This window comes from Hypanus sabinus, chromosome 25 (assembly GCF_030144855.1).
Source record: "Hypanus sabinus isolate sHypSab1 chromosome 25, sHypSab1.hap1, whole genome shotgun sequence".
In the NCBI taxonomy this organism is placed as follows: domain Eukaryota; kingdom Metazoa; phylum Chordata; class Chondrichthyes; order Myliobatiformes; family Dasyatidae; genus Hypanus; species Hypanus sabinus.
The window spans coordinates 4,859,489-4,883,998 of NC_082730.1; the positions used below are offsets into that span (position 1 = coordinate 4,859,489).

Sequence of the window (24,510 nt, forward strand, 5' to 3'; positions counted from 1 at the left end):
GTCCATCATTAAGGACTCCCATCACCCAGGTCACGTCTTGTTCTCATTGCTACCACCAGGAAGGAGGTACCAAAGCCTGAAGGTATATACTCAATGAGTCAGGAACAGCATGTTCCCCTCTGCCATCCAATTTCTGAATGAACAATAAACCCATGAACACAAACTCACTACTCTTTTTTTCTATTTTTGCACTACTTATTTAATTTAACTATTTAATATACATATAATTGTAATTCACAGTTTTTTTTCTATTATTGTGTATTGAATTGTACTGCTGCCACAAAATTAACAAATTTCATGACATATGCCGGTGATATTAAACGTGATTTTGATTCTAATTCATCAGTGTGTTCCTGTTGAGGTGAAGGAAACCATGTTGACCAGGTTTTTAGCAGACTGCCTGTATTCCAACAGTTTGGTAAACGAGAAGTAAAGCAGTCAATATGATTCAATAGACTGCTTGGTGAGAAATATTGCTATGCCAGTTGCAATTTCTGTCAACTTCGAGGGTAAGACTGACAGCCCCATGAAAAATCATGGCCAGAAATTCACTGTGCTTGCAGCATAATATTTCACAGAAAACCCATTAGATTTATTTTTGATTTTATAAATCGATAGAATTTCCAACACAATCTCAATATATTGGGGAAGACTCAGTTGATTGTAACAATTAAGGTTGTTTTTGATGTGACAGTGGATCTTTGTGTTTGTGTATGCTGGAGAATGGCTGCTAATGCTGGGAGTATGGATTACTGTTGTACTTTTGTCAGCTGCTATCAGCGTCAGCCACATCCCTCAACATAGCATTGTAGAGCAAAGATCTCCTTTCTCTTTCTATTGACAACGTGGAGGAGCACATTTTCATGTAATCTTTTATATTGGGCTCAGCTCAATAACTTCCTCTTGCAAGGTGGCTGGGATTGATGTCTCCCCTTGCTGAAAAATAAATTGCTAATTTGAAATAACAGTGATTAGCGTAGAAAAATGTTGACCTCAGCACAAACTCCCTTTCTCTCTCCACAGATTCTGCTTGGTCTTCAGTGGATCTCAGCTTCTTTCCTACTGCCACGTTGGGGAACAGATGCTCCGGAACTTTTCAGACTCTTTGACTAAATATTCCTTTAATTTACAGGTTTTGATCTGGCTGATTGGAATTGGAATGCTTTTCCTTGGGTACTTCTACAGAATATTATTTATTTATCGGCAGAATAGGCCCTTCTGGTCATTCGAGCCACACTACCCAGTAACCCCCTGATTTTAATCCTAGCCTAGTCACATGGACAATTAACAATGACCAATTAATCTACCAACTGGTATCTCTTTGGACTGGGAGGCAACTAGAGCACCCGGAGGAAACCCACGCAGTCATGGGGAGAACGTACAAACTCCTTACAGGCCGCGGTGGGAATTGAACCCAGGTCGCCAGTACTGTAAAGTGCCACGCTAACCACTCTGCTACCGTGCTGCCTCGGTAGGAATTTAAGTTCCTATCAGTTTCTTTGATCTCTATCACAAGTCCCAGAGGTTAGTAAAGACCTCCTTTACCATCTTTACTGGGTGGTAAAAATCTCATTTTGCGGAGGTTGCTTTAACTGTGCAAGTTCCACCTGCACGCCGAGCTCTGCACGTGGGAAGGTACTGGCCTGGGAGGCATAACTTCTGGAATTTGAATTTAAAAATTGAAACGTCCTCTATGCATCATGAAGTTAAAAGTACAATCAAATCCCCAGGTGGAAAACAAAGTGATCTTCTGTCACTATCATTCAGCTTCAGTGTTGTTCTTGTCAGTGTCATGGTCGCAGAAGAGACCAGGTCAATGGGCAATATCTCAGTGTCTGTAATAGTGACGTTTAATCAGTCAATTACCATCAAAACCACAGAATGAGAAGGCAGTCTTAAAAAATAAAAATTAAATTAAATTAAATTAAATGTAATGTTTGTATAAAATTCCTGAAAATTACAAAGTTGGTAATTTTCCTAATCAAGTCAAACCAAGTTTATTGTCATTTGACTACATACATGTATGTAACATATACTGTATAACATAATGTATATAGGAATGAGATATTTCTGCAAACCAGGGTGTAAAGCACAGTAGTACAAATAAAGCACAATAACTTAAGAAAGTAGAAAGAAAATCTACAGATGAATCATGTATATGCATAAATAACAAAATAAAGTTCATAAATTAAATATTGTAAAGTACGGAACACATTAACCAGTGACACTTCGATACGATATGGCAGGGAGTTCAGAAGCCTAATAGCCTGAAGGAAGAAAATGTTTCCCATCCTGACCGTTCTTGTTTTTTTGCATTGGAGTCTCCTGCCTGATGGTAGATCTGCTAACGTCAGGAGATGAGGCAGCTTGAACTGTCCACAGGATTGCCCACTCACGTTTGATCATGTTGATTTATTTGTTAAAAGCCTGCACCCATTAGTTCAACTAAAAAACTAATGGAGCAGAAAGCGAGTAAAATCGTGCAGTGAAAACAGATGAGGGTCAGCATGGCAGGGTGGGCTGAAGGAGTTGTTTTGGTGTGTGTATACCACTCTGTAATCCTACTTCATAACCTAATAACCTATCCTCTATTCCTTCCTCCCAGCACATCCCAACCATTCCAAACTCTACCAGGACAGCCGCAGAAAACACAGGAAAAAAATAAATGTCAGTCTTCAACAAAATACCACAAAGTGTGAATGAAGGCCAGTGATGACTTCAGTTGTCACACTTTAAGAAAACTACACATAGGAAGGAGAAAGCCAGCCTGGTCGCTGGATGACCTATTTCTCTGCGGGGGGCTCCCCATCATCTCAGACTCTACATGAAGGGTGGACGATTACATGTTTTGACTTTTCTTGAAACATTAATTACACACTGCCGCAGTCTGGCAGCAGAATATTACATTCTCCAGTGTACAGTGCAATGTTGCATCCTGAATCTGGCTCCCTTGGTGCTCTGTTAGTACAACTTTATAAAACACTAGTTCAGCCACAGCTGGAGTACTGTTTGCAGGTCCGGTCACCGGCACTGCAGGATGAATGTGATTTCACTGGAGAGTGAGAGGTGGAGATTGACCAGATGTTGCTGACAATGGATAGCTTCATTTATGAGAGACTGGATATGCTGGGTCTGTCTTCTTTGGTTGTAGGGCATCCTGATCAAAATATACAGAATTATGGGGAGCTTACTGTAGTTTAAGTGGGAAAACTTATCCCTTTGTAGAGGTCCTTTGTAGAGGATAGAATGAGCCAAGAATCATCTTAGGCAATAGTCAACAGCCTGGGCTTTACATAGTGGATGGTCAGTACTCAAAACAGTAGATACACTGTTCAAGGATCATGTGTTAGGATCTTGCTGTGGTGTTGGTCAGGGTGCAACATGGACCAAAAACAACAACATTGAACAATTATATAAAATAAAGACCTATATAAAAATAAAGTTAGTGGCTAACATACGGATACAGAACAGCATGTGCATAAATACATAAATACCAGCATTATTTACAATGTAAACAGCATTAAAGTGTTTACAGTACAGTGTTATTTTGAAGGTAATAGGTAGAGAGGGTTGGGGAGGCGCTAAATCAAATGGTTGATCACATTAACTTCCTGGAGGAAGAAACTTTTAAGATGGTGTGAAGTTTTTGTTTTAATAGTTCTTTAGCACTAGTTACAGAATTGAAGAGTTGGAGCAAGTTCTCTCCAGACCCTAGAAATATCATACTTGTCTCGCTCAAGGAATTGGTCCACACCTGACCTTTCTTTCCAGCACTGGGTCTGCAGCCTGGCAGACCACAGCTCTTTAGTACTCACACTGCTCCTAAATTGTGAGGAGGGTCTCTGCCTTCTGATAGTGAGTTTCAGTTCCCTACAACCCTCTGGGTGAAAAGGGTATTCCTCCTCTCCCCTTTCACCCTTCCACAAATCTCCCTCCCCTGGCTTTTGTTTGTTCCCCCCCCCCCAACTAAAGGGAATAAGCCCAGTTCAGTCTGCCTAGACCATTCATCCTCCTTTGTTCAAAATAAATCTACCTCTGCAAACTTTCCACTTAATTTCCCTGTCCTGTCACACATCTCTGTGCGCCCTCTCCAGTGAAACTACACCTTTCCTGTAATGTGCTGACCAGATGTGTACAGTGTTCAACCTGTGGTCTCACCAGTGATATGTGGTCCCAGCTGATCCTCCCAGCTTTTATATTCTATGCTTTGTCTCATACACGATCTAATTGGCTAATAAGCCTGGATTCTTTAGATTTTGTTTTTTATATTCTGTGTTTCTTGCTCTTTTTTTTGTTGCTGTTTGTGTGCTGTGTGTTTCTTGAATATGGGAGGTGGGGGGGGGGTGTTGATGATTTTCTCTGAACAGGTTCCATGGTTGTCTGTGGGAAGACGAATCTCAGGGCTGTACACTGTATATATACTTTGATAATAAGTGTGCTTTTGAGTCTTTAAATCTACAAAGAAACCTCCTGTCTACCTATTTAACCATCTTAGTGATCTGCCCTGTTACCTTTGTGAACATACATTCCCTTTATTTCTCTATACCACCCTTTGCTAATGATCCTGATATGTTCCTTCTCTGGATTTATTTCTATTTTTCACTCTTTGGCCCAAGCACTGTCCAAATACGCTGTTATCTTTTATAGCACTAATAACTTTGTTCATTAGGCCACCTACATTTTGGTCTAAGTAACCTCTCTACTTTACAAAAAGCTTTTAACAGCCTTACAATAGTGGGAGAGTCAAGGGCCAGAAGTCAAGGCCTGAGAATAGGGCACCCCTTTCAAACAAAGATGAAGTTGAAGTTCTTTAGCAGAAGGCGGTGAACCTGTGGAATTCATTACTACGTTTGTCTCTGGAGACCAAGTTATTGGATATATTTAATATGGAAGCTGATAGGGTCTTGATTAGTCAAGGTGTTTAGGGTTCCAGGGAGAAAGCAGGAGAATTGGTTGCGGGGGATAATAAATCAGTCATGATGGAATGGCGGAGCAGATTTGATGGGCCAATTGGCAAAATTCTACTTCTATGTCTTATGGTCTTCAAGCATTATCCTTCACTTCCTGCTACTGAGCCAAAATTTGACCTATGATACACTCTCTTGGATAGCACCAAATTTCACTTAACGAACCAGCCTGCCATGCAGGACCTTGTCAAAATCTTTGTTAAAATCCATATAGACTACATTAAATACACTGTCCTCATCAATTCTCTTTGCTGCCTTCTCAGTAAATATCACCAAACAGATCCTTGCTGACTGTCCGTCATGAGAGTGTGCCTTTCCAAATGTTTATATTGTCCCTTCTGATGGAGTCCGGTCATCTGTCCACTGGTTAAACTAACCAGCCTCAAATTTTTGGATTATCCCTTTCTAAACATGGGACAATGTAATGTCCAATTCTTTGGCATCACCCATGTATCTGGGATGGGGAAGATAAATTATTGTCTCCCCAGTTTCCTCAATTATTTTGTTTAAATTTTGAGGATATATTTCACCTGGGCAGGTGATTTATCTAGTTCCAAAGGTGGCAAACCCTTCAATATTTCCTCTGTGTTTATCCTGTCCAATATTTCACGTATACCACCCTTAACACATGGCCTCACCCTCACCCTCTCTTCCATGAAGATGATCACAAATCATTTGTTAATAATTGTACAGATAAGAGATTTGATCGATTGAAGGTCTGAGCAGAATTGGAAAGTTCAGGTTCTGACAGTATCGAGGCAATGGAGCCCAAGCCTGTGGGCAAGGAATGACCTGAGGCTTGGGCAATTTAAGCACTGGGCCAAGTTGAAATGGTCCTGGTGTCAGGGTCAGAGGTGTGAGACTGGCTGATCTGGCTCACTGATCTGTGGCGTTTACTCAACTCTGTGCTAGACTGTGGCAGTGCCTTGCAACTAGTGGACTCGCAAATTGGCTGCAGAGATGCCTGGCATTGTGAACTTCAGGTCTGAATGCTGTTTGCTTGCTTTATTGTTTCCACAATACATTTTTTTTTGTTTTTTTCCTCTCTGCAAATTGGGTGTTTGGCAATCTTCTTTTGTTTTTAATGGTTTCTATTGGGTTCTTTGTTTCATGGCTGCCTGTGAGGAGACAAATCTCAAGGTTGTATAAATTATACATACTTTGATAATAAATGTACTTTGATCAAGCATCCTCTACCTTCATACATCATTTACTTTTCTGATGTATGTTATCCTTCCACTTAATTTTAACTCTTGTAAAACAAATACATTTATTGAACTTAAATATATTTGTCATATCTCTTATCTACCTGTCTTATTTCCCTTTAAGGTCACTCCTCAATTGTTTTTACTCCTTCTGTGCCTTGAGCTCTTGATATATGAATGGAAACCTACTCCTGTCTTTCTCTGCTCTTGTCATCAGGGAGCTTCTGGCAATCTTTTTGTTTACCCAAAACCCTGAGTTTCCTGCCCATTGCTCTGAGATACATTTATGTACAAGTAGTTATTTCCAGTGAGTCCACTTCTGTTAAATCAATTTGCAGCATTGTAACAATAACCTCACCCCAATCTTGAAACTTTGCTCCCATTTTAGCTTTGACTTATTCCTCATCTATGCTAAATCTAACTGAATTACGATCAGGGTCACAGAAGTACTCTCCTCCTCTACACCTTCATTCCTTAACACAAAATCCAAAGTTCCTTACCTCTTATTCAAGTAACTATATTCTGGCTAAAAATGTTCTGAATGCAGGGTAGGAATAATTATGCATTATTAATCTGTAACATTACATCTCCACAGAGAGATTCTCTCTCCACAGCTGCACTCAAGGTCATAAGCAAATAGGAACAGGAGCTTGTCACCAGGCTGCTCAAGACTCCCCACCATTCAGTATGACCGTCACTGATGTAAGCTGATAACTTCTCTTCTGTGCAGTTCCCCACAACCCTTAACCCCTCAATCTATCAAATCTTTATCTGCCTTCAAATTAAATATATTTAATGTCCTAGCCTCCAGCACCCTTAGGAGCAGAGAATTTCCGAGATTCACCTCAATGTTCAAAGTCAAAATTAAAAGTAAATTTTATTATCAAGGTATACAAATGTCACCATGTACAACCCTGAGATTCATTTTCCTGCAGGCAGACTCAGCAAATCTACAGAATAGTAACTATAACAGGATCAGTGAAAGATCAACCGGAGTGCAGAAGACAACAAACTGTGCAACTGCAAATATAAATAAATAACGAGAACATGAGATAATGAGATAAAGAGACCTTAAAAGTGCGATCATTGGCTGTGGGAATATTTCAATGATGGGGTAAGTGACTGTAGTTATCCCCTTTTAACCAAGAGCCTTTTGGTTGAGGGGTAGTAACTGCTTTTGATCCTGGTGGTGTGAGTCCTCCCTCTGAAAGAAGAAACTTTTACACACCTCAGTTTTAAATGACCAGTCCCTTTTCTTGTACCCTCAGCCCTTTGCTTGGGACACTAGATCTACTGAAAGTGTGCCAACATCTACCCTGTCAAGCCCACTTAGGACCATAAGACCATACATATTTGAATAAAGTCACCCCTCATTCTTTTAAATTCCAAGGAATAAAGACCCAAACTGTGAAGCCTCACTTGACAGGACATTCTAGCTATCCCAGGGATTACCCTGGTGAAACCCTTTTGAATGAACTCCAATGTTACTACAGCAGATCATTTACTACATGGAGGGACCAGAACTGTGCACAGTATTCAGGTGTTGTCTCACCAGTTTCATGTACCATGTAACTAAACTTCACTGTTCAAAACTCCAACCCCTTCATAATAAAGGCCAACCCACTGTTTCCCTTCTGACCTACTTATTGGACCCGCTTTGCTAACTTAGAACTCTAAATTCTTCTGAATTTCACTCAGTTTCAGTCTTTCCCGGTTTAAATAATGATGCATCTTTTGACTCCTCTTACTGAAGTTCATGACCTCACGCTTCCACATATTAAACTGCATTTGCCTTGTTTACACCCAAACTCTCAGTTTAGAGGGATCCACCATTGCAGGGCCCTTAGCATTGTCAGTGATCCCTCCCATCCATTCCATAATCTTGTTGACACCTACCAGCAGGCAGGAGGTACCATAGCATTAGGGCAAGGACTGTTAGGATGGGAAACAGATTGCCCTCCAGCCTGTGAAACTTCAGAATTCTTACCACAACCTAGCTCTCATCACTGATGAAGTGCAATAACATTATACTGTTCACCTTTTAGCTTGTGTTGTAAATGCACTTTATGCTATTTTATTATTTGTTAACTCTATGTGTTATGTGTGAATTGTACGGACTGTGTAGTGCACCTTGCCCTGGAAGAACGTGCTTTTGTTTGGTGATGTACATCTATACATCTGATTGACAATAAACTTGAATTTGAACTTCAGAACCACAATGTTCTCATCACTCATGCCCTTCCACCTATTTTTGTATCATCATCAAACTTGGAAACTTAACATTTCATTCATTTTACAGGTTATTAATGTAAATAGTGTACAGTAATCCCTGGGGCACTTCACTGATTATATCCCCCCAGCCTGAAAAGTACCCATTTCTTCCATGGTCCATTCGCCATGTGATAGACAGTTTCCAATCTAAGCTAACACGCCTCCACCAGTTCCTGGTGCTCTCAATTTATGCAACAGCATCTTCTGTGGCAGTTTTCCAAAAGCCTTTTGGAAATCTAAATGGAGTGAAGAAGGTTATCTAAGATTACAAGAAATCTAAATCAATTGGGAAAGTGGGCCAAAGGTTGGCAGATGGAATTTAACTCAGACTAGTTGATGTGTTACATTTTGGGAAGTTAAACCAGGACAGGACATACACTGTAAGTGACAGGGCACTGGAGCCCTAGACAGTGTTGTAGAACAGAGAAACCTAAAAGAACAAGTACCTGGTTCCTGAAAGTGGTGACAGAGGGTGACAGGGTGCTGGAAACATTTGGAATGCTCGCGTTCATCGCTCAGGGCATTGAACATAAGCATTGGCATTTCATGTTATAACCTTTCAGGATTTTCAATGGTTCAGAGGTTGAAAGGTTCAAAAGTTTGTTTTAATATCAGAGAATGAATACAGTGTACAACCTGAAATTCTTACTCTTCACAGACATCCACGAAACAAGAACCCCATAAAATGAATGATAGAAACATTGAAGCCCCTGCAACGCCCCATGGGCACTAGCAGTAATACCGCGCAGAATATTGTGTGCAGATTCTGGTCGCCCAGCTATAAGAAGGTTGTTGTTAAGCTGGAACGGGTGCAGAAAAGATTCACAATGATGTTACCAGACTAGGAGAGCTTGAGTCGTAAGAAGAGGCTGGATAAGCCAAGACATTTTTCGGGAACACGGGAGACTGGGTGGGGGGTGATGCTATACAAGTTGATAAAATTGTGAGAGGCATGGATAAGGTGAATGGTCACAGTCTCATTCACAGGGTAGGGGAGTTCAAAACTAAAGGGCACTGATTGAAAGTGGGGGGTAAGAAGAGGAGAAGGGTAATGGGTGTGTTGAACTAGCTGCCTGAGGAAGTGGTCGAAGTAGGTTCAATCACAATGTTTGAATGATATTTAGAAAGTTGTGTTGATTGGCAAGGTTTAGAGGGATTTGGGCCAAATGCAGGCATATTGGACTAGCTATGATAGGCACCTTGATGTGAGCGGATGAGTTGAGCCAAAGGGACTGCTTCTCTGCTGTACAACTCGATGAATCTATAACTATATTTCCAATAATTGTATCTATCAGCACTCCCAGTCACATAGAACATACAACAGTACAGCGCAGCACAGTGGAAAATCCTACAAAAAGTAATGGATACGGCCCAGTCCATCAAAGGTAAAGCCCTCCCCACCACTGGACTGCTGGCACAGGAAGTCAGCAGCCACTTTCTGGAATCCCCACCATTCGGGTCATGCTCTTTTCTTGCTGCTGCCATCAGGAAGAAGGTACAGGAGGCTCAGGATGGAAATCCAGAGTGACACAGACAAAATGCTGGACGAACTCAGCAGGCCAGGCAGTTGCTGCTTGTTACACTGCTGGCATTTAGGGCAGCAAATGTCCTCCTTCTCCGTCTGTCCTTGGGCACCTTCTCTACTGTGCCCCAGATGTGGCTCAGAGTCCTCATTTCTGCCTCTACGGTATGGTGCCAAGTTAGGCCATAGGAGCAGAATTAGGCCATTCAGCCCATCGAATCTGCTCCGCCATTCCATCATGACTGATCCTGGATCCCACTCAACCCCACACACCTGCCTTCTCAACATATTCCGACTGGTCAGGAAATGATCAACACCCGCCTTAAATATACTCACGGACTTGGCCTCCACCGCAGTCTGTGGCAGAGCATTCCACAGATTCACTACTCTCTGGCTAATAAAATTCCTCCTTACCTCTGTTCTAAGGGGTCACTGCTCAGTTTTGAGGCTGTACCCTCCAGGTCTGGATATCCCCACCACAGGAAACATCCTCTGCACATCCACCTTATCTAGTCCTTTCTCTCAGGACAGACACAGAAGGAGGCAGCTGTCTGTCCTTTTCAATGTTCTGTGATTATAACTTGGGGCCACGTCCAGTGACCAGTGGTCTCTCCAGGCCCTGGGTAGACTACTTTATTGCCAGCAGCACTAAGTTGCACACATTAGTGGGGTAAGTTGGCCTGGTGGCATGGAGTTGTCCAGCACTGAAACGTACCCTTTGGCCCAACTGGTCCCGGCCAACCATGATGCCCCATCTAAGCAAGTTCCAATTTGCCCATGTTTGGACCATATCCTTCTAAACCAGAAGATCCCAACCTTTTTTATGCCAAGGACCCCTACCAAAGACCCCTGCTCTTAACCTTTCCTATCCATAGATTGTTCTAGTACCTGTCTCAGCAAAGGAGAGGAGCTATCTCTGTTGGCTTGCAGTCTGGGATGAGACGATGCGGGTCCTGGTTACGAGCAGGGATTTTGGGGCGCCTCAGTAGAGTAGCAGTTAGCACAATGCTATCACAGCTCAGGGCATTGAAGTACAAGAGCTCAATTCCAATGTCATTTGTAAGGGTTCTGTACATCCTCCTCATACTCCTCAGCATCGGACTTTGAAGTGAGTGGTTGCAGTTTCGAATCCTGCTGGCTCCTTGCACACTCTTCATCGGTGCTGGGTTGAGCTTTGAGGTAGCAACTCGGACTGGTAAGAACAGACAAATGCTAAAGAAATGGCAAATTTGCTGCCAAGGTGCCACAAGGCGCAGACAAGAAGATCAACGTCCCCCTCCCCCACCTCATGGAATGCTTGGATATCCTCCAGGTGCTCCAGTTTCCTCCCACAGTCCAAACACAGTAGATTAATTGCTCATTGTAATTTGTCCAGTGATGAGGCAAGGGTTAAATTGGGGCTGTTGGACTGGAAGGGCCTATTTTGCGGAATAAATTATATTTTTTAAAAATTAGTCGTTGGGGTGACAGTTATTGAGGTATAGGGAAATGAGTGGGGGCAAAATGATCCCTCCCAGCAGGTTCCTCTTACGTGCACCGTGTACGGGGCAGGCTTGGTGGCCGTGTGGTGACCTTGGGCTACAGCAGTCACAGCGTTAATAGGCACCCATGGGTGCCAGGAACTGACCGCCCGCCCCCAACTCGTCACCAGGCGCGCTCATCGGCGCGCGATATGTTAAGACGGCGCGGTAGGGTAATGTACGTGATATGCTAATATGCGTGACATGCTAATGAGCCAGTGCCGACTGCGAGCGCTGAGCCTGGCGGAGAGGAGGAGTGAGGCAGAAGCAGAGGAGAGAGAGAGAGAGAGAGAGAGAGAGAGAAGAGCACCGAGGAGAGAGCAACATCGCGAACAAGTTAGTGACAGCGCGGAACGGAGCGAGGAAGGTAGAGGGAGGGAGCGACAGGGAGGGAAGCGGAGCGAGGGAAGGGGAGGGACGGAGGGGGATGAGAGAGCGAGGGAAAGGGGAGTGAGAGAGAAGGAAGGTAGAGAGAGAGAGAGAGGCAGAGAAGATGGGAGACAGACTGACACAGAGAGGTGAGAAATATCGGGAAGAAGTTGGTGACAACCGGGAGCATGGAGAGGGAGGGAGGCTTGAGGGAGACAGACAGAGAGAGGGGCGGAAAAGAGGACAACATCGGGACCAGGTTAATGACAACCCGGAGCTGAGAGAGAGAGGTGAGAAATATCGGGAACAAGTTAGTGCCAACCCAGAACAGAAGGGGAGAGGGGGAACGTTGAGTGAGTGGGAGGGATGGAGGGAAACGGGGAGGGAGTGTGGTGATAGGAGAGAAGCAGGAAGGGAATGATGAGATGTGTGTGAGAGGGCGGGGAGAAGAGGATACACTGAGTGAAAAATCCCGGGACCAAGTTAGTGGCAACTGGAGGAGAGAGGGAGAGGGGGGTATGAGGGAGTGAGACAGACAGAGGGGGAGATAATGAAGGAAGGAACGAGGGAGAGTGTGCGGGGAGGTGGGAGGGAGAGGAGGCTGGGGAGTGAGGGTGAAGGGAGGATGGGGAGATTGTCGCTGAAACCGTGACTGACTGCCCCGTATTCTGACATTTCACCGGGACCCCAGTTGTCCACACCGTGACCCCCACCCGCCCGCTCGCTGCTCTACCCTGGGACCCATGAGGGGAGGCGGGTATTGCTGGGGACGTGCGTGTGGTGAAGCCCCTTGTTGGGCATGGGGAGTTGGTGATGCCCCGAGAGCGGGCGGTGGGGGAGTGGACGGAACTTCTCACCGAGTGTGACACCAGCTCTGCGCGTTGTGCCGTCTCAAGTAGTTTTCAGGCGGGCGGTGTTCCGCTGAGATTTGGGGGCACCGAAGGTAAAACACGGCGACGGCAGTAGTCCCGTCACCGGCCAGGTCTAGCTGACGGTAAAACTCGTGAACGAGAATGAGGACATTCTAATTGAATAAAAACCTAACGCGCGTATCGAAGTTCCCGAGCAATACCTTCCCTGTCCCCTGACAGCACGTAACAGAGTACAGTACAGTTGTCTGCACATCGGTGGGGCTGTTGGATCAATGCATAGCAGTAACAGATGTCTGAGTCTGTTACTTAGCTGTACTGATGGATTTAGCCGAGAGGGATCTGTTTAATTAGATTGTATATGAGTGAATTCAGAGGAAGGCACAGTATGTTGGGACGGAGAATGGCCCAAAGCAGAATTTCTTCCCGCAAATGACATGAATTATTATCTACCCAAAAGCAGTTTGACAATCTATTCGAGTCAACATCGTTTTGTTTTGGCTTGTGATATATTTGAAAACTAATATTTGTCCACGGCCATCTCTTTGGGGGGTAAGAAGAGAGATTGTCAGGAAGTGGGGAGGTGCGGGACACCAGTGCCCATGCACTGGTCTCTGAACCTCCTCCAGTGAGTGGGAGTTGGACAGAAAGGGTCCAGTGGGAAGTGGAAAGGCAGAATAGGAAATGTACTTTTAAAAACTGAAACCTAATGTTTCAGAGGCCTTCTGCGAAGAAAGTGCGACGTGTTGACAAGGGGGCTGAGATGTTTGACATCACTTCGGCAGGCAGCCTGTGATGTCTTCCCGAGGCCGTTGAACTTCTAATTCTGTGCCTGCCTCAGACACAGTTGAAGAAAGCCAAAAGTACGACCATTTGTTAAGAGACTAGTTTTGGGCTTTAGGAGGCTCAGCTTACAAACCAGGCAGCGTGAATCCGTTTGAAAGGCAAGACCAGGGCACGGAATGTAAGAGTGAGCGGAGAGATGAAGTCGTTCCACCGCTCAAGTATTACCCTGAAGCAGGACCCCCCCCCCCCCCAGGGTCACTGGTATATAACTAACTTTGGGAACCCCCTGCCCCTAAGGATGTCTGCCACTGATCCTTATTCCCAGCATCGGAGGTGAAGGAGGAACTGGTTTAGTTGTCCCTGACTGTATTTGTGAGGAGGCTGTGCGCAGCTGGAGTTACATTTAATAAGGATGGAAAGAGCGATGTCTATTCTGAGCGTGTTTGTGTCTCTCCTGTTCGAGGAGATCTGCTGCTGTACGTGGAGTTGATGTTCAGTTCTTCCTCCTTCCCCTCCCCAAACTATTAACAGTGATCCGTGTGGCAGCACTGAGCATCGGTGGGTAAATTCGATGGGACAAAAGGCGAATTATAATGTTCACAGAGCTGAGAAATCACCTCCCAGCCATTGATGTATATTTCAGAGTCAGGTTTAACAGTGAAATTTGTTGTCTTTGCGGTATCAGTACAATGCAGCACATATTAATAAAAGTATGGATTACTGTAAATATATATTGAACAGTTTACATAAGTGGTGCAGAAAATACGTTTTAAAAAGTAGCGAGGAAGTGTTCATGGGTTCAATATCCATTCAGAAATGGGGTGCCACAGGGGAAGAAGCTGTTCACGTGTCTGCCTTCAGGCTCCTGACGGTAGCAATGAGAAGAGGGCATGGCCTGGGTGATGGGGGTCCGTAATGATGGACTTTGCCTTTCTGAGGTACTGCTCCTTGAAGATGTCCTGGACACTGCGGAGCCTAGTGCCCATGACGGAGCTGACTAAGTTTACAACTCTCTGTAGTTTATTGCGATCCTGTGCAGTCGCTGTGTCCCCTCATGCTGTAGCAGACGGTGGTGCAGCCAGTTAGAATGCTCGCCATGGTACATCTGTGGATATTTGCTAATGTCCTTGGTGACAAACCTGAAACTCCCGATGAAATACAGCCGCTGTAACCATCTTCTTTGTAACTGCATCGATATGTTAGGACCAGGTTAGATCCTCGGAGATATTGACACCCAGGAACATGAAACTGCTCACTCTCTACTCTTCTGATCCCTCTATGGGGGTAGGTTTGTGTTCCCTCGTCTTATCCTTCCTGAAGACCCCAATCAGTTAATTGTAGCTAAATGTAGGAATATAACTTATTTTTTACATTTTGCTCTGAAGTTGATTACCGATTCACTGGAAAGAAAATATTGAATTGGTTTATTTTTAAATTCTATATGGAGAGATTACTTAAAAACAAATTAAAAGTCACTGAGGCTAAGAGAGTATTGCACTGTATGATGTGCTTCCAATTAACTGAATTTCATCGGGAAAAAAGTATCTTTTAATACTTTATTACAAACCAACAATAAAATCATTCGACTCTTCCATAATTCATGTAAAAGCAATTGGATCAAATTCAAGCAAGGACGAACGACCAAAGTCGAAGTCAACAAAAAATTTGCGATGCCTACTCGTCTTCTCTGCAGCCAAAGAGCCAAGCGGGTGACTTTTTCTCACCTGCCTATTACTTTCCCCGGGTTTCCCTCTCCTACTGACAACTCTCCTCTCCTATCAGATTCCTTCTTCTCCAGCCCTTGACCTTTCCCACCCACCTGGCTTCACCTATCACCTCCCAGCTTGTCTCCTTCACCTCCTGCTTTCTTTGGAGTCCTGCAGGACGGAAATCTCAACTGCTTATTCATGTCCCGAAGATGCTGCCTGGCCTGTTGAGTTCCGCCAGCATTTTGTGTGTGATTTCCTTTGGACTTCCAGCATCTGCAGACTTTCTGGTGTTTGCGACTATTCGTTGATTAATTTTACCCAGCGAGGATGCAGAACGCAAATACATTACAGACAGACGATAAATAGATGCCTGGCTCCTACCCTATGTGTTATTGACGAGTTGAATATTTACAATAATGGTCCCATTATTGCAAAACAACATGCAGAACTGAGTGAGAGCAGACCTCCAGCTCTCCCCGATAGCAACAGCAGGTGCAGACGGCATCTCCTCCCAGCTATCCAATTATCACCCCTTCTTCTTGGAGAGAGCTCTGTGCAGCAGGCCCCCCCCCCCCACCTCCGTGCTCTGTGCAGGTGGACATTTTTCACTTGTCGACACATGGTGATTACCAACAATTTATTTGACTCTGGGCCAATAGCAGCCAAGCGTGATGCGTCTTCTCGCGAGTTGAGATGTAGGAAGATCGTGGACAAAAGCTGCAGCAAAGGAGATCCCGAGGAATTTAGCTCCTTCTACTGTGGGAGGCCACTGGCGCTAATTGTAAAGGCCAATCTGACTACTTTGTGAGAGAACGCTATGGAAGAGACAGACAAACCTGTGATTGTCATCTATATTTTGAGAAGTCATTACTGTACAATCAAACCTCTGGGGGAGCTGTTGGACAGAACCTTTTTCACTGCAGCAGGCTCCGGACTAGATCCAAAAGCTCCAAATAACATTTATTGTTTAATCAATACTGTGAACGAGGCGACTTCCTCTGATTCTGTTCAAATTCCATTGCTAACGTTGAATGAATATTTTATTAGATAAAAGTAAGTTCAGTTTCTGACCTTGTAATTCAAACCACACAAGCACGTTGAGGAAGAATGCTATTTGTTGGCAGTGCTCTGAGTTTACAACCAGCCTTGTTTGAGAACTGATCCTGTGCTGATGCCTGTGGCTCATCTCCACGATGGGGGTTTTGTGACTGCAAGCAGCCGCAAGGCAGAAGGGGAAAGGTGGGAGAAGATCGGACCTTGTTCTGACTTCACGGAGCTTTAATTACCAGTGAGCTGCTCGATTGACTGCCGGGTCCGAAGCCAAAGCGTGCGCGTCAGAAAGATGACGGTCAGCGGTGGTTTTTGGGAAAAAAAAGCTAAAAGTCTCAAGTACACATCTGAACTGATAATGTCACATGAAAGATAATCTGAATGAGAATGTTGGAGGTGCTAAAGGCAATGAGTGGGAAATCCTGTGAGAATTGGAGGTGGTGATCACATCTCTTCGACCCAGCTGCCCAGACCCGGGCTGTTCGGGATTGGCAGCCTTACCAGGGCGAGCTCTGCTAATTTCCTGGAGACTTGTGCTGGTAAAAGCAATGTTCCAGCTCGATGCATTTACAGGTACCAGGAAAACGGATTTGACTTGGAATTCACCAATAGCAATACAGTGGATTCTGGTTAATTGGGATACATTGGGACTAATGCATTTTGATCCAATTAAGCAATTTCCTGAATAAGCTGGTTTCAGGGAAATAGCTAAAAAAGTATAAAACAACAAACTTTTTAACTGAGTGCCAGTTAAGTATTTAAATTAAATACGGAGCAAATTAGAACACTACCAATACAACTACAGTACTATAAAAGTGTGTATTAGTTCTTTATGGTTATTGATGGAGGTATTTATCCAGTGTATGCTGCCTCCTTCTTTGATTGACCGTAAAGGAACAAAATCAATTCACACAATGCTTTCAGTGATTTATATCATTCATTGCAATATTTAAGATGATTGTCAATTCCTTCAAATTCCTCATAGTTCCTAACTTGTTAAGGGAGTGAAATCATTTGATTTTCATTCCCTGCCGTTTCTGACAACTGCAGCCTGAATGCTTGAAACTGCAAAGAGCAAAAAGGAGTTCTGAATTGTCTTACTGTTTATTTCTTACCAACTACCAGTGGCATAAAGTACTGCTTTCTGAACACAAAAACACACAGCTGATGCTGCTAAAAAAAAAACGTTCACTCTGCTTGACTGATGTTAGTTAGAAACAGTTTGGCAACAGTCTCCTGTCCCAATTAAGTGGCACAGTGTCCCAAATAAATGTACGGAAATCTGGCTATTTTCTCAATTAGTTTTTGTTCTTTAAGACTTATCCCAAATCAGCAGCCGCCTAATTAATCAATATCCCAATTAATCAGAATCTACTGTACTTAGGAAAGTTCCTGGAGCTTTGGAATTCCTCGTAAAATGTCTGTATTTAACCTTTAGCCAAGGGTGGATCAGTACTGGTTTCACATTGCTGGCATGCTGTTTCATGTCACAGACGTGGACATCTGCAACAAGGTTGGCATTTAGTGCCCATCCACACTTGGCTTTGAAAAGGTGGTGGTGAGTTATCACCTCGAACTGAGATGGTCCTCCCCATGCAGCTGCTCCCACACAGCCAGACAGAATGGGCACAGCCCACCCAGCATTGAACTCCCACTGTGTGCAGGGGTGCCCAGACTGGAGTCCTCGGTTAATGGTAGGAGTCCATGGCATAAAAGGTGTTCAGAACTCCTGACTTAGAGCCAGTAGAAATGAAATATTGATGACTTGCTTCCATTCTGGAAGGTGTCTGTCTCAGAGAGAAAACTACAGGTGATGGTGTTACCACAGACCAACTGCGCTTGTCCTAGTTAGCAGTAACCCAAAAGACTGTAAGATATGGGAGCATAACTAGTCCATTCGGCCCATTGAGTTTGCTCCACTATTCAGTCCTGCTGTTGTTTTTTTCTCAACCCCATTTAAAAACTTAGTTGCAGGAGTAGGCCAGAAGACTTTCCACCTTACTCCGCCATTCAATGTGATCATGGCTGCTCTGTGCTGCTTTAGCTCCTCTTCTAAGTGCCATTTTCCCTGAGCTGTCAGATATCTCTAAATACTTCTACTGATCTAGCTTCCACTACCCACTGGGGCAGAGAGTTCCAGAGATTCACCACCCTCTGGCAGAGGAAATTACTACATTTTTAATTACCAGTCCTCCTAGAAAAAACATCTCAACATTTACCCTGTCAAGGGATCCTTTAGATATAACAACTTTGAATAAAGTCACCCATCATTTTTCTAAGGAATACAGTCCCAAGCTATTTAATCTCCTATGATAGGACACCAAAAGATGCATATTTTAAAACTCTGATCTCTTAACAATGAATGCCAACATGCTATTTACCTTCCTAACCTCTTATTGGACCTTCCTGCTAACGTAGAACCATAGAAAATTTCAGCACAGAAACAGGTCCATCTAGTTCATGCCTACACCCAGGCCATAGCCCTCCATACCCCTCCCATCCATGTTCTATCAAAACTTCTCTTAAGCATTGAAATTGAAATTGTATCCTACTTGCACTGGCACTTTGTTCCACAGTCTCACCACCCTCTGAGTGAAGAAGTTTTCCCTCATGTTCTGCTTAAACATTTCACCTTTAACCCTTCACCCATGACCTCTAATTGTAGTCCCACCCAGCCTCAGTGGGAAAAGCCAGCTTGCTTGCAACAACTTGTGATTCATGCACGAGAACACTTAGATCACCCTGAAGTTCTCTCAGTTTCAGTCTCCCTCTAATCAGAGATTAATCTGCCTTTAGTTTCTCCTTACTGAAATACATGACCTCACACTTCCCCACGTTAGTCTCCATTTGGCATTCTTTTGCCCACTCAATCTATCTATATCCCACTGCAAATTCACCATATCCTTATCACAACATGCCCTTCCACTTATTGTACCATTGTCAAGTTTGGAAACTTTAGACACTGTTCCTTCCTCCGGATCATTAAGTCAACAGTTGTGGGTGTGTGATACTCCTTTGGTGGTAGTGGGTTTGGAGAGTGCTGAGAAGGTAACAGAAGCACTGTATGTAACTATATAATGTTCCTGAGTGACAAACTCTGCAGCAATAGTGAGAAAAACGTTTAGGGTGAGAATAGGAATCTATCTGCTATCCCCCCCCAACCCCCATCTACCCTTTCAAAATCATCACAGTTCTCCAAAAAAGGTAAACAGGTTTATTTTAAGTTGACTTGTACATTACTGCAGAGCTTGAGACCTGGGTTGAAGTGATATCATGGCCAGTTCCAACTCTGACAGGTTTTCCAATGTAACAGACAGCAGCTGGGCACTTCCTTCCAGATGTTGTCCAGCTTTGCATCCTTACCCTCATCCAGGGGAGTGGAGAGAATTCTCACCTTTTGTAGCCTGATCAAGATGGATTTCAGGTCGATGATGATCAGGGAGTTGTTGATGACATTATTGAATGTCAAGGCCGTTGCTCTGGACTTGCTTGATGCAAACGTTGCTATCTGTTATCAGTCTTTATTGGAAACCTCAAGAAAGAAGCAGGTACTGGAAGTCTGAAATAAAAACTTAACTATCTTTCTGTTTCCTCACATTCATGTGCCTATGTAAATGCCTCTTAACAATCTTCGATGTATTTGCCTCTGCCACCACCCCAGGCAGCACATTCCAGGCACCCACCACTCTCTGTGTAATAAAACTTGCTTCTTATACCTCATAGAGTTACAGAAAAGTACAGCACAGGAACTGACCTTTCAGCCCATCTAATCCATGCTGAAATCATTTACACCGCCTATTTCCATCGACCTGCGCTGAGACCATAGCTCTTCATCCTCCGACCATCCATGTTCGCTTAAGCGTTGGAATTGATCTTGCATTGTCCTGGCAGCTCTTTCCACATTCTTATGACCCTCTTGAGTGAAGATGTTTCCTCTCATGTTCCCCTTTGAAATCTTGAAATCTCCTTTGAAATTTCCCCCTTTTTACCTTAAACACTTGCCCTCCAGGCAAGCTTGGGAAAAAGATACTGTCTGTCTACTCTGTCTGTGACTTTCCTAATCTTATTAACGTCTATCAGATCTGCCTTCAGTCTCCACCTCTTCCGAGAAACCAACCCAAGTTTGTCCAACCTCTTGTTATAGCACATTCCCTTTAATCCAGACAATATCCTGGTAAACCACTTCTGCACCGTCTCCAAAACCTCACCATTCTTCCTATGATGAGCAATGCTGTGGAAATGTACAAATGTGAAAGATGTTGGAAACACTTGGCAGGTCAGGTCGCTTCTGTGGTGGGAGAAATTTTTAAAGTTTCTTGTTTCTTTGATGACAATCCAGCCTGACTTGCTAAAAGTTTCTAACACATTCTGCTGTTACATGCAGTACATTGCAAAAGTCTTAGGCACATACTGTATATATAGCAAGGGTGCCTAAGGCTTTGCACAGTATTGTATTTATCAACGTGGAGCAGAGAGCAAGTTTGTAAACCTAGCAGGAGCAAAAGATGTGTATGGTGAAGGTGAAGCACCGTGGGAGGGGTGTGGGACATGTGGCAGAGAAGGAGAGCCGAGGGCAGGTGGGTAGTCACTGACATAGGTCATGAAATTTGTTTTTTTTTTGCAGTAGCGGTACAGTGCAATACAGAAAATTACTACAGTACTGTCCAAAGTCTTAGGCACCTTGGCTATATACAGTCCTGCAACTGAAACCTGCTGCATTGTATTGCACAGGTACATGGATCAGAAAGATTTGGAAGGTTATGGGCAAACACTTCTAAATGGGATGAGCTCAGATGAGGCATCTTTGTTGACAAGGATCATATGGGCTGAAGATCCTGTTTCCATGTTGTACGACACTTTAAGCTCTAAACTTTGCTGATGTGTATTTAATATTTGAGTGATTTTGTATATACATTGACTAAGCTTTCTTGTTCATTTAAATAATTAATTATGGGTTATATGTAAAAATGTTAATTGCATACATTATCATGCTACCACATAATACGTGTGAACCTCGCTTAAAGTAAATGGAAAGTGAGACCCACATTTTGGACTTTAGTGTCTTCTTTTGAATTAGTTTAATGTTTTGAAGTGATAAAACATAATATTTCCAGATATACAATGACCTTGGAGTAAAGAATGTATTGAATGTTGAGGAATTGCTGTATTATTTTGACAAATGCACAAAATCAAGTTGTATTGTTAGCAGATTTGGCTTTGCTTCATGTCTGGCACTCTCGCCTTTAGTTGGTTATGGGTTCTAGTCTCACACCTCAGGACCAGTGCATCATCTTGGCTGACACATCTGTGCTGTGCTGAGGGAGTATTTCACTGGCAGAAGTGCCAACCTGTAGGTGAGATGTTAAATCGAGGTCTGCATGCAGGTTCCCATGGCACTGCATGAGGAGCAACCAGGCTCTCCTTTACCTTCACCAATATCTGTCCCTTCAACTGAAGCCAAAAATAGCTTAACTACTTATGAACTCATTTCTGCTTAGAGGACTTCCCTGTGTGTAATCCAGCTGTTGTGTTCGCCTGTAAATCACTGTTCAAAAGGAGTGAGTTGGTCCTGAAAGCTCTGGGATTTGTTGAAATGTGGGGAGCTATGTAAATGAAAATGTGTGCTTGTGGATAAGAATGCATAGGTTTATGAATATGTTCGATTTTCTGATGCTCCGACTGCTTTTAAAGACTTCTTCAAGGTGGCTGTGTTTCCTGAGCTTTTCTCTGGAGAGAATTTACTTACTTCTGGTTGAGTGAACAGCTAACATTTTATTATGGATTTGATGCTCAAACTTACAAAGTCATTGATGCAAGAACTTTTCAATGAGAAATGTCCTGAATGTGGCTTCCAAGGACAGCCTGCAGATGAAAACCAGATTGATCTGTAGTCCACAATGCTAATCTCGGATGGCTGTTCGGACCACTCTGAAATTGATGGGAGGGTGGATTGAGTTAATGTAGATACTGCCTTTGTGGTCCAGAGTGCTAATCTAGGTTGATTGTCAGTCCACTCAAAGGTCAAAGGTAAAAGTAAGTTTTATTATCAGCATACACATACGTCATCATTTACGACCCTGAGTTTCATTTTCCTGCGGGCATACTCAGCAAATCTATAGAAAAGTAACTAAAGATCAACCAGAGTACAAAAGATAATAAACTGTGCAAATGTAAATATAAATAAATAGCAATAAATAACAAGAACATGAAAAAACAAGATAAGTGTCCTTAAAGTAAGATCTTTGGTTGTGGGAGCATCTCAATGGATGGGCAAGTGAGTGTAGTTATCCCCTTTTGTTCAAAAGCCTGGTGGTTGAGGGGTAGTAACTGTTCTTCAACCTGGTGGTGACACACCTGAGGCTCTTGTCCCTTCTACCACCCTGAAATTGATACAAAGGTGCATTGTGTTGACGTAGATTCTGCCAAATGGGACTTGTGCATTATGTAGTTTTAGAGTCTTTAAGTTAAATAAAATAATTTTTAATACACAGCTAGAACTTGAACTGAAATTCTCCCACCTGATTCTCCAAACAGTGCTTCTCTGTCAGAGGGATTTTTTTAATCAATATTTTGTGCTCGAAAACTCCAAAATAATTTAAATTGACATTCAGCAACACGATTATGCTAATCCGATTGACCGGTTAGAAAGCAGCTGATAAGATGCCCCGTCATGAGCAGTTACACTGCTTTCTTCCTTTCTTTACAGCCAGGTGACATGCCAGTGACAGTCGGGATTTGCAGTTGGGGTTTAGTGAAAAATCAACATAATCTTGTCACAACTTGACCTTCTGGTAGGTTAAGTTAAACGCGAGGCTGTACTGAGAGACATTTCTAAACTGCGAGCTTAAGAAGGAAGCTAAGTCTAAAGTAGCATTAGAGCTGCAGTGGAAGAAGCAACCAGGTTAATGAGCCATCTAGGTGTTCCACAGCTTGGTAAGCGCAGTTGAAATCTCCTTCAGTTGGGGACTGATGTGTATCCCGATGGATTTGCGTTTTATAGCCTACTCAGAGAGTGGTGCCAATCCTAGAATGGAACGTTGGGAGTCTCTCCCATTGTAGGTTAACTAAAATGAACAAAATCAGAACCAGAACCAGGTTTACTGTCACTGGCACATGCCGTAAAATTTGTTAACTTTACGGCAGCAGTGCAGTGCTATAATAATAGAGAACAATTCTGAATGACAGTATGACACTATATATTAAATAGGTAAATTAAATAAGTAGTACAAAAAAATGGAAATAAGGAAGTTGTGAGATAGGGTTCATGGGTTCAATGTCCATTCAGACCTCAGACGACAGAGGCAAAGAAGCTGCTCCTGAATCATTGAGTGTGTGCTTTCAACTTCTATACCTCCTCCATGATGGTAGCAATGAGAAGAGAGAATGTCCTGGGTGATGGGGATCCTTACTGATGTATGCCGCGTTTTTGAGGTATCACTCTTTGAAGAAGTCCTGAATTCCGGGGTGAATACCAGTGCCCATGATGGAGCTGACTGAGTTCAGACTTTCTGCAGCTTATTTCGATCCTGTGCTGTGGCTCCCCCAGTACCAGAACTGATGCAATAGCAACAAATCCAGTGGAGGGGTTTGTTGGTGTAACTGTCCAGAGCTCTGAAGAAAGGTGAGCTGGTGTTTATCGACCTCCATTCATGGTATGATTCAAGAAGCAGAGTTACAGTTGTTTGTTCTGGCGCTCTGCACACCCTGACAGCAGACTCCAGTCTCTCGCTTCCTTTCTGCAGGAATTGTTTCTGTTTCCCAGCAGCTGATTTAACTCTGCTTTTAATTAACAAAACTCCTTGTATCTATGCCCAGGAGGGATAGAGCCCTTGCGGAACTTAACCATCTGGGCACTGAGTCCGATTTTTCAGCTTTCTGCATGAAAAGATGCCGTGAATTACTGCCGGTCCTGAAAGGACCTGCTGGAGGCTGCAGAGTGCCAGCGTGCCTCTGGGCACCGACAGCTGGGAGATCTCACACACAGACAGAACCAGGTGAAGTGTTAAACTCTGTCTCTGCCTCCCTGCTCCAGGGAACGGCTGATGAGAAACAATAAAATCATACACTTGAGAAAATCTGCCGATGATGGAAATCCAGAGCAACACACACAAAATGCTGGGGGAGCTCAGGTCAGGCAGCTTCCTTGGAAATGAATAAACAGTCGACATCTTGTGCCGAGACCCTTCTTTAGGACTGGAAAGGAGGGGAGATGATGCCAGAATAAAAAAGGTGGGAGGACAGG

The 24,510-nt window shown here is 43.5% G+C and overlaps 1 protein-coding gene across 2 annotated transcripts in view; it reads left to right on the forward strand.

The window, feature by feature from the left end:
* Positions 1 to 11,717: 11,717 nt before the first annotated feature.
* Positions 11,718 to 24,510, forward strand: part of LOC132380944 (plexin-A2-like) — a 570,948-nt gene continuing 558,155 nt past the window's right edge. Inside the window, exon 1 of one of the 2 annotated variants that reach the window (XM_059949929.1) lies at positions 11,718 to 11,821. Coding sequence is in view for 1 of the 2 variants with exons in the window: in XM_059949928.1 (XP_059805911.1) it covers positions 11,979 to 12,003 (25 nt within the window). In the remaining variant the exon portion in view is untranslated. Of the gene's footprint in view, positions 11,822 to 11,940; positions 12,004 to 24,510 lie in introns of those variants that run through there. The other variant, XM_059949928.1, reaches the window with a different exon arrangement.